At 41.9% G+C, this 11,439-nt stretch overlaps 1 protein-coding gene across 1 annotated transcript; it reads right to left on the bottom strand.

Moving 5' to 3' along the window:
• Positions 1 to 392: 392 nt before the first annotated feature.
• LOC126071174 (olfactory receptor 7E24-like) lies at positions 393 to 1,100 on the bottom strand. The gene has a single exon (XM_049875429.1). The coding sequence runs from the start codon at positions 1,098 to 1,100 to the stop codon at positions 393 to 395; it is 708 nt and encodes a 235-aa protein (XP_049731386.1).
• Positions 1,101 to 11,439: the final 10,339 nt, after the last annotated feature.

Below are 11,439 nucleotides of genomic sequence, written 5' to 3'. Positions count from 1 at the left end.
CTAAAAATGGGCCAAATAATCAGTGTTCTGATATTAAACATAAAAAAGGATTGAAAACAATGAGATCTGCAAAAATTATGAGACCAAAGGAGCATAATTCCCAGCTCCACACGTTTGGTTTTCAGCAATTCTAATCCACAGATCATAAAAGATGGCACAGGTATTAACACTATGCTTGTCTAGTGAGGAGCCTCTGCAGGGCCCTCTTGATATCCCTGTTCCTCAGGCTGTAGATGAAGGGGTTCTACATGGGGGTGACCACGGAGTACATCACTGCAGCTGCTGCACCACTCCTAGGAGCAGGTGAGACAGCTGAACTCAGGTACACTCCAATACCTGTTCCATAAAATAAGCAAATCACTGACAGGTGAGAGCCACAGGTGGAAAAGGCTTTATACTTCCCACCTGATGATGGGACTCTCCAGAACAGAGAAAACAATTGGAGTATAAGAGAAAAGGATTGCTGAGACAGGAACACCACGAAAGATGGCACCAATAAAATATACTAGTATGTTTTTTATAGTGGTGTCAGAGCAGGTAAGGTTGAAGAGTTGAGAAGGATCACAGAAAAAATGAGGAATTTCCACACCCGTGCAGAAGGCGAGCTGTGACACCATCAAGCAGTGCAGCTGGGAGTACAAGAGGCTGAGAAAAAAAGACACCAAAACAAACAAGCCACAGAGGTGGAGGTTCATGATGACTGGGTAGTGAAGTGGTTGACAGATGGCCACAAACCGGTCATAGGCCATCACTGTCAGGAGTACATTGTCCATACATCCAAAAAAACTAAAAAAAGACAACTGAATCAGGCAGTTGACATACGATATGATTCTCTGGTGTATGTGGATATTCATAAGCATCTTTGGGATTGTGGCAGAGGTAAAACCAATGTCAGCCAAGGAAAGGTTGGAGAGGAAGAAGTACATGGGGGTATGGAGGTGGGGGTCAGAACTCACAGCTAGGATGAAGACCAGACTCCCCAGCACTGTGAGCAGGTATATGGACAGAAACATTCCAAAGAGGAGGGGCTGCAGTTCTGGATCTTCTGAGAGGCCCAGCAGGAGGAATTTAGAGACATGTATTAGATTCTGTGGGTCCATGTTGCAGAGATACCTTTGAAAAAGTAAAAAAAAAATCAGTGAAGGACCCAAGAACACAGGTTTGCAGCCCTATGCCTATATTTTTAACTCGGGAAATTCACAAATAAAGCATTCACTTTTAAGAACATACACCCCCTTCAGCAACACTTCTCAACGCTGGCAAAACTATCCTTCCTAGAACCTTTTTCTCATTGGTTTCTGTGCTATTCACCCTTTTCTATAGAAACTCACTTTAGAGGCACTCATCTGAAGAATGTTGGAGGATCGAAGACAACTACAGATAAAAATTCATAAAGACAGCAAAATAATTAACTCTAGGAGAAAGAGAAGACTTGAACAGACACGTAACATGAAGATATCAAAGCAGTATCAAAAACCTCCCAACAGAGAAACGTCCAGAACCAGATGGCTTCATTGGGGAATTCTACCAAACATTTACAGAACAAGTTATGCCAATCTTTCTTAAGCATTTCCAAAAAATGAAGAGGTGAGAACTGCTCCTAATTTATTCTGTGGGGCTAGCATCACCCTGGTACCTAAACCAGACAAGGACTCCATAAGAAGAGAAAACTAAAGACTAATACCAAACCAAACCCCTTGTCCTCTAGTTGATTCCAACTCCTAGCAACCTTAGAGGACAGAGTGGAAGTGCCACATAGGGTTTCCATGGAGTGGCTGGTGGATTTGCATTACAAAATTTTTGGTTAGCAGCTGAGCTCTTAACCACTGCACCACCAAGGCTCCCACAGACCAATATCTCTGATAATTGTTGTTGTTGTTGTTGTTGTTAAGTGTTGATAATATGTCTTGGTGTTTTTCTTTTTGGATCAATCTTAAATGGGGTTCGATGAGCATCTTGGATAGATATCCTTTCGTCTTTCATGATGTCAGGGAAGTTTTGTGTCAGGAGTTCTTCAACTATTTTCTCTGTGTTTTCTGTCCCCCTCCCTGTTCTGGGACTCCAATCACTCACAAGTTATCCTTCTTGATAGAGTCCCACATGACTCTTAGGGTTTCTTCATTTTTTTTAATTCTTTTATCTGATTTTTTTTCAGCTATGTTGGTGTTGATTCCCTGGTCCTCCAGATGTCCCAGTCTACATTCTAATTGCTCGAGTCTGCTCCTCTGACTTCCTATTGCATTGTCTAATTCTGTAATTTTATTGTTAATCTTTTGGATTTCTACATGCTGGCTCTCTATGGATTCTTGCAACTTATTAATTTTTCCGCTATGTTCTTGAATAATCTTTTTGAGTTCTTCAACAGTTTTATCAGTGTGTTCCTTGGCTTTTTCTGCAGTTTGCCTTATTTCATTTGTGATGTCTTTAAGCATTCTGTAAATTAGTTTTTATATTCTGTATCTGATAATTCCAAGATTGTATCTTCATTTGGGAAAGATTTTGATTCTTTTGTTTGGGGGGTTGGAGAAGCTGTCATGGTCTGCTTCTCTATGTGGTTTGATTTGGACTGCTGTCTCCGAGCCATCGCTGGGAAACTAGTTTTTCCAGAAAATCCGCTAAAAAAAAATGCAGTCAGATCCCTATCAGAGTTCTCCCTCTGGCTCAGGCTATTCGGATGTTAATGGAGCCGCCTGGGGACGGTGGAGGAGGGACCAGAGAGCTAGGAGAATAGCACCTCAGAATATAGCCAGAGTTGCTTGTCTTAATTGGAATGACTATTATATCTGAGATTTCCGCGGCACGTCGCCTATATGTACTGGGTGTGTGGAGATTGCCCCCCGGGGGGTCTGGCCCGCTGGCGTCACGGTCAGATCCTCCGCTGTCAGCCCCACTCCCAAGGTTAAGGCTCCCCTACTGGGACGGTGCACTCCCTACTCCAAAATCAGTCGCTGCCTCCCGGGGACTCCCCGTCCCACCAGCTGCGTCGCGCGCCGCCCCCGTGAACCGTGTGGACTCCTCCCAGGGGTCAGCTCAGGAGAGTGGAGCAGCTCCCTGCACATGCGCCGCGATTGCGTGTCCCGGCTGGAATGCCGCTCTCCCCGCTCCAAGACCAGCCACTGCCTCCCGGGGACTTCTCCCACGCGCTGTGGCGCCACGCCGCCTGCGTGAACCGGCTGGGACCGCCCCGGGGTCAATTCAGGGAGATGGAGCTGCACCCTGCGCTCACGCCCCGCCCGCACCCACCAAAATCCCGGGAAACTCAAAATGGGAAGAAACAGCTGCAAACATCTCAACATAAAGAAAACAAAAACCCTCACAACTGGACCAATAAGCAACATCATGATAAACAGAGAAAGATCAAATTAGTCAAGGATTTTATTTTATTTGGACCCATAATCAATGTCCATGGAAGCAGCAGTCAAGAAATCAAAGGATGCGTTGCATTGGGCAAATCTGCAGGAATGTCCTTTTTCAAGTGTTAAAAAGCAAAGATGTGGGGGGCGGAGCCAAGATGGCGGACTAGGCAGACGCTACCTCGGATCCCTCTTACAACAAAGACACGGAAAAACAAGTGAATCGATCACATACATAACAATCTACGAACCCTGAACAACAAACACAGATTTAGAGACGGAGAACGAACTAATACGGGGAAGCAGCGATTGTTTCCAGAGCCTAGAGCCAGCGTACCAGTCAGGTACGGCACAAGCACAGAGACCTGCTCCACCCTCCTGAACTAACCCAGGGAGGGGGTCCAGCCGGTTCCACGGGCGGCGTGGGACGCAGCCGGTAGGAGAAGTCCCCGGGAGGCAGTGACTGGTTTTGGAGCAGAAAGAGCAGCATCCGAGCCTGGGAACCGTCCCGCAGGGATTTGGACTGGACGCAGGTACGCCATAAACACGGAGAGTTGCTCCACCCCCCTGAACTAACCCCGGGAAGAGGACCAGCCAGGTCGCACGGGCGGCGTGGGACGCAGCCGGTAGGAGAAGTCCCCGGGAGGCAGCGACTGGTATTGGAGCAGGGAGAACAGCGTCCCAGCCGGGACACTCGGTCACGGCACAAGCATGGGGACCTGCTCCACCCATCTGAACTAACCTCGGGAGGAGGCTCAACTGGTCATCGGAGCGGCACAGCCACGCCGGCTGGAGGGACGAGAAGTCCCCGGGAGGCAGCGACTGATTTTGGAGTCGAGAGTGCACCGTCCCAGTAGGGAAGCCTTGACGCTGGGCGTGGGGCTGGAAGCGGAGGATCTGACCGTGACTCCAGCGGGCCAGACCCCCCGGGGGCAATCTCCACACAGCCAGCACACATAGGCGACGCGCCCGCGGGAATCTCAGATATAATAGTCATTCCAAGTAAGACAAGCAACTCTGGCTATATTCTGAGGTGCTACTCTCCTATCTCTCTGTTCCCTCCCCCACCCTCCCCAGGCGGCTTCATTAACATCTGAATAGCCTGAGCCAGAGGGAGAACTCTGATAGGGATCTGACTGCATTTTTTTTTTAGCGGATTTTCTGGAAAAACTAGTTTCCCAGTGATGGCTCGGAGACAACAATCCATATCAAACCACTTAAAGAAGCAGACCGTGACAGCTTCTCCAACCCCCCAAACAAAAGAATCAAAATCTTTCCCAAATGAAGATACAACCTTGGAATTATCAGATACAGAATATAAAAAACTAATTTACAGAATGCTTAATGATATCACAAATGAAATTAGGATAACTGCAGAAAAAGCCAAGAAACACCCTGATAAAACTGTTGAAGAACTCAAAAAGATTATTCAAGATCATAGCGGAAAAATTAATAAGTTGCAAGAATCCATAGAGAGACAACATGTAGAAATCCAAAAGATTAACAATAAAATAACAGAATTAGACAACGCACTAGGAAGTCAGAGGAGCAGACTCGAGCAATTAGAATGCAGACTGGGACATCTGGAGGACCAGGGAATCAACACCAACATAGCTGAAAAAAAATCAGATAAAAGAATTAGAAAAAATGAAGAAACCCTAAGAATCATGTGGGACTCTATCAAGAAGGATAACCTGCGGGTGATGGCAGTCCCAGAACAGGGAGGGGGGACAGAAAACACAGAGAAAATAGTTGAAGAACTCCTGACACAAAACTTCCCTGACATCATGAAAGACGAAAGGATATCTATCCAAGATGCCCATCGAACCCCGTTTAAGATTGATCCAAAAAGAAAAACACCAAGACATATTATCATCAAACTCACCAAAACCAAAGATAAACAGAAAATTTTAAAAGCAGCCAGGGAGAAAAGAAAGGTTTCCTTCAAGGGAGAATCAATAAGAATATGTTCTGACTACTCAGCAGAAACCATGCAGGCAAGAAGGGAATGGGACGACATATACAGAACACTGAAGGAGAAAAACTGCCAGCCAAGGATCATATATCCAGCAAAACTCTCTCTCAAATATGAAGGCGAAATTAAGATATTTACAGACAAACACAAGTTTAGAGAATTTGCAAAAACCAAACCAAAGCTACAAGAAATACTAAAGGATATTGTTTGGTCAGAGAACCAATAATATCAGATATCAGCACAACACAAGGTCACAAAACAGAACGTCCTGATATCAACTCAAATAGGGAAATCACAAAAACAAACAAATTAAGATTAATTTAAAAAAATAAATAAAAATACACATAACAGGGAATCATGGAAGTCAATAGGTAAAAGATCACAATAATCAAAAAGAGGGACTAAATACAGGAGACATTGAACTGCCATATGGAGAGTGATACAAGGCGATATAGAACAATACAAGTGAGGTTTTTACTTAGAAAAATAGGGGTAAATAATAAGGTAACCACAAAAAGGTATAACAACTCTATAACTCAAGATAAAAACCAAGAAAAACGTAACGACTCAACTAACATAAAGTCAAGCACTATGAAAATGAGGATCTCACAATTTTCTAAGAAAAACGCCTCAGCACAAAAAAGTACGTGGAAAAATGAAATTGTCAACAACACACATAAAAAGGCATCAAAATGACAGCACTAAAAACTTATTTATCTATAATTACCCTGAATGTAAATGGACTAAATGCACCAATAAAGAGACAGAGAGTCACAGACTGGATAAAGAAACATGATCCATCTATATGCTGCCTACAAGAGACACACCTTAGACTTAGAGACACAAACAAACTAAAACTCAAAGGATGGAAAAAAGTATATCAAGCAAACAATAAGCAAAAAAGAAGAGGAGTAGCAATATTAATTTCTGACAAAATAGACTTTAGACTTAAATCCACCACAAAGAATAAAGAAGGACACTATATAATGATAAAAGGGACAATGGATCAGGAAGACATAACCATATTAAATATTTATGCACCCAATGACAGGGCTGCAAGATACATAAATCAAATTTTAACAGAATTGAAAAGCGAGATAGATACCTCCACAATTATAGTAGGAGACTTCAACACACCACTTTCGGAGAAGGACAGGACATCCAGTAAGAAGCTCAACAGAGACACGGAAGATCTAATTACAACAATCAACCAACTTGACCTCATTGACTTATACAGAACTCTCCACCCAACTGCTGCAAAATATACTTTTTTTTCTAGCGCACATGGAACATTCTCTAGAATAGACCACATATTAGGTCATAAAACAAACCTTTGCAGAGTCCAAAACATCGAAATATTACAAAGCATCTTCTCAGACCAGAAGCAATAAAACTAGAGATCAATAACAGAAAAACTAGGGAAAAGAAATCAAATACTTGGAAAATGAACAATACCCTCCTGAAAAAAGACTGGGTTATAGAAGACATCAAGGAGGGAATAAGGAAATTCATAGAAAGCAACGAGAATGAAAATACTTCCTATCAAAACCTCTGGGACACAGCAAAAGCAGTGCTCAGAGGCCAATTTATATCAATAAATGCACACATACAAAAAGAAGAAACAGCCAAAATCAGAGAACTGTCCCGACAACTTGAACAAATAGAAAGTGAGCAACAAAAGAATCCATCAGGCACCAGAAGAAAACAAATAATAAAAATTAGAGCTGAACTAAATGAATTAGAGAACAGAAAAACAATTGAAAGAATTAACAAAGCCAAAAGCTGGTTCTTTGAAAAAATTAACAAAATTGATAAACCATTGGCTAGACGGACTAAAGAAATACAGGAAAGGAAACAAATAACCCAAATAAGAAATGAGAAGGACCACATCACAACAGAACCAAATGAAATTAAAAGAATCATTTCAGATTATTATGAAAAATTGTACTCTAACAAATTTGAAAACCTAGAAGAAATGGATGAATTCCTGGAAAAACACTACCTACCTAAACTAACACATTCAGAAGTAGAAAAACTAAATAGACCCATAACAAAAAAAGAGATTGAAACGGTAATCAAAAAACTCCCAACAAAAAAAAGCCCTGGCCCAGACGGCTTCACTGCAGAGTTCTACCAAACTTTCAGAGAAGAATTAACACCACTACTACTAAAGGTATTCCAAAGCATAGAAAATGACGGAATACTACCCAACTCATTCTATGAAGCCACCATCTCCCTGATACCAAAACCAGGTAAAGACATTACAAAAAAAGAAAATTATAGACCTATATCCCTCATGAACATTGATGCAAAAATCCTCAACAAAATTCTAGCCAATAGAATCCAACAACACATCAAAAAAATAATTCACCCTGATCAAGTGGGATTTATACCAGGTATGCAAGGCTGGTTTAATATCAGAAAAACCATTAATGTAATCCATCACATAAATAAAACAAAAGACAAAAACCACATGATCTTATCAATTGATGCAGAAAAGGCATTTGACAAAGTCCAACACCCATTCATGATAAAAACTCTTACCAAAATAGGAATTGAAGGAAAATTCCTCAACATAATAAAGGGCATCTATGCAAAGCCAACAGCCAATATCACTCTAAATGGAGAGAACCTGAAAGCATTTCCCTTGAGAACGGGAACCAGACAAGGATGCCCTTTATCACCGCTCTTATTCAACATCGTGTTGGAAGTCTTAGCCAGGGCAATTAGGCTAGACAAAGAAATAAAAGGTATCCGGATTGGCAAGGAAGAAGTAAAGTTATCACTATTTGCAGATGACATGATTATATACACAGAAAACCCTAAGGAATCCTCCAGAAAACTACTGAAACTAATAGAAGAGTTTGGCAGAGTCTCAGGTTATAAAATAAACATACAAAAATCACTTGGATTCCTCTACATCAACAAAAAGAACACCGAAGAGGAAATAACCAAATCAATACCATTCACAGTAGCCCCCAAGAAGATAAGATACTTAGGAATAAATCTTACCAAGGATGTAAAAGACCTATACAAAGAAAACTACAAAGCTCTACTACAAGAAATTCAAAAGGACATACTTAAGTGGAAAAACATACCCTGCTCATGGATAGGAAGACTTAACATAGTAAAAATGTCTATTCTACCAAAAGCCATCTATACATTTAACGCACTTCCGATCCAAATTCCAATGTCATATTTTAAGGGGATAGAGAAACAAATCACCAATTTCATATGGAAGGGAAAGAAGCCCCGGATAAGCAAAGCACTACTGAAAAAGAAGAAGAAAGTGGGAGGCCTCACCTTACCTGACTTCAGAACCTATTATACAGCCACAGTAGTCAAAACAGCCTGGTATTGGTACAACAACAGACACATAGACCAATGGAACAGAATTGAGAACCCAGACATAGATCCATCCACGTATGAGCAGCTGATATTTGACAAAGGACCAGTGTCAATTAACTGGGGAAAAGATAGCCTTTTTAACAAATGGTGCTGGCATAACTGGATATCCATTTGCAAAAAAATGAAACAGGACCCATACCTCACACCATGCACAAAAACTAACTCCAAGTGGATCAAAGACCTAAACATAAAGACTAAAACGATAAAGATCATGGAAGAAAAAATTGGGACAACCCTAGAAGCCCTAATACAAGGTATAAACAGAATACAAAACATTACCAAAAATGATGAAGAGAAACCCGATAACTGGGAGCTCCTAAAAATCAAACACCTATGCTCATCTAAAGACTTCACCAAAAGAGTAAAAAGACCACCTACAGATTGGGAAAGAATTTTCAGCTATGACATCTCCGACCAGCGCCTGATCTCTAAAATCTACATGATTCTGTCAAAACTCAACCACAAAAAGGCAAACAACCCAATCAAGAAGTGGGCAAAGGATATGAACACACATTTCACTAAAGAAGATATTCAGGCAACCAACAGATACATGAGAAAATGCTCTCAATCATTAGCCATTAGAGAAATGCAAATTAAAACTAGGATGAGATTCCATCTCACACCAACTAGACTGGCATTAATCCAAAAAACACAAAATAATAAATGTTGGAGAGGCTGCGGAGAGATTGGAACTCTCGTACACTGCTGGTGGGAATGTAAAATGGTACAACCACTTTGGAAATCTATCTGGTGTTATCTTAAACAGTTAGAAATAGAACTACCATACAACCCAGAAATCCCACTCCTAGGAATATACCCTAGAGATACAAGAGCCTTCATACAAACAGATATATGCACACCCATGTTTATTGCAGCTCTGTTTACAATAGCAAAAAGTTGGAAGCAACCAAGGTGTCCATCAACGGATGAATGGGTAAATAAATTGTGGTATATTCACACAATGGAATACTACGCATCGATAAAGAACAGTGACGAATCTCTGAAACATTTCATAACATGGAGGAACCTGGAAGGCATTATGCTGAGCGAAATGAGTCAGAGGCAAAAGGACAAATATTGTATAAGACCACTATTATAAGATCTTGAGTAATAGTAAACCTGAGAAGAACACATACTTTTGTGGTTACGAGGGGGGGAGGGAGGGAGGGTGGGAGAGGGTTTCTTATTGATTAATCAGTAGATAAGAACTGCTTTAGGTGAAGGGAAAGACAACACTCAATACATGGAAGGTCAGCTCAATTGGACTGGACCAAAAGCAAAGAAGTTTCCGGGATAAAATGAATGCTTCAAAGGTCAGCGGAGCAAGCGCTGGGGTCTGGGGAACATGGTTTGCGGGGACTTCTAAGTCAATTGGCAAAATAATTCTATTATGAAATCATTCTGCATCCCACTTTGAAATGTGGCGTCTGGGGTCTTAAATGCTAACAAGCGGCCATCTAAGATGCAGCAATTGGTCTCAACCCACCTGGAGCAAAGGAAAATGAAGAACACCAAGGCCACACGACAACTAAGAGCCCAAGAGACAGAAAGGGCCACATGAACCAGAGACCTACATCATCCGGAGACCAGAAGAACTAGTTGGTGCCCGGCCACAATCGATGACTGCCCTGACAGGGAGCACAGCAGAGGACCCCTGAGGGAGCAGGAGATCAGTGGGATGCAGACCCCAAATTCTCATAAAAAGACCAAACTTAATGGTCTGACTGAGACTAGAGGAATCCTGGTGGCCATGCTCCCTAGACCTTCTGTTGACACAGGACAGGAACCATCCCCGAAGACAACTCATCAGACATGAAAGGGACTGGTCAGCGGGTGGGAGAGAGATGCTGATGAAGAGTGAGCTAATTATATCAGGTGGACACTTGAGATTGTGTTGGCAACTCTTGTCTGGAGGGGGGATGGGAGGATAGAGAGAGAGGGAAGCAGGCAAAATTGTCAAGAAAGGAGAGACTGAAAGGGCTGACTCAAGAGGGGGAGAGTAAGTGGGAGTAGGGAGTGAGATGTATGTAAACTTATATGTGACAGACTGATTGGATTTGTAAACGTTCACTTGAAGTTTAATAAAAGTTATAAAAAAAAAAAAGCAAAGATGTTATTTTAAGGACTAAGGTCCTCTTGACCCAAGCCATGGTGTCTTCAATGGGCTCACATACATGTGAAATATGGGCACTAAATAAGGAAGACTAAAGAGGAATTGATGTCTTTGAATTGTGGTGTTAGCAAAGAATATTGACTATTCTATGGACTGCCAGAACTAACAAATCTGTCTTGGAAGAAGTACAGCCAGAATGCTCCTTAGAAGCAAGGATGGAGTGACTTCGTCTAACATACTTTGGAGATGTTATCAGGAGAGACCAGTCCCTGAGAAAAACATCATCTTTGGTCAAGTAGAGGCTCAGCAAAGAAGAGGAAGACCCTCAGTGAGATTGACCAACACAGTGGCTGCAACAATGGGCTCAAGGATAACAGCGATTGTGAGGATGGCATAGGACCAGGCAGCGTTTTGTTGTGTTGTACATAACGTCACTATGAGTTGGAACCGACTTAAAGGCACCTAAGAACAACAACAATTTAAAATCAAAATTCTTAATCAGATACACCAAAAACCAAACCTGTTCCCCAATTCCAACTCACAGCAATTCCATGTGTTACAGAGTGGAACTGCTCCAAAGGGTCTCCTTG

This window comes from Elephas maximus, chromosome 3 (genome assembly GCF_024166365.1).
Source record: "Elephas maximus indicus isolate mEleMax1 chromosome 3, mEleMax1 primary haplotype, whole genome shotgun sequence".
NCBI lineage: Eukaryota > Metazoa > Chordata > Mammalia > Proboscidea > Elephantidae > Elephas > Elephas maximus.
This window is presented reverse-complemented; position numbering and strand designations above follow the sequence as displayed.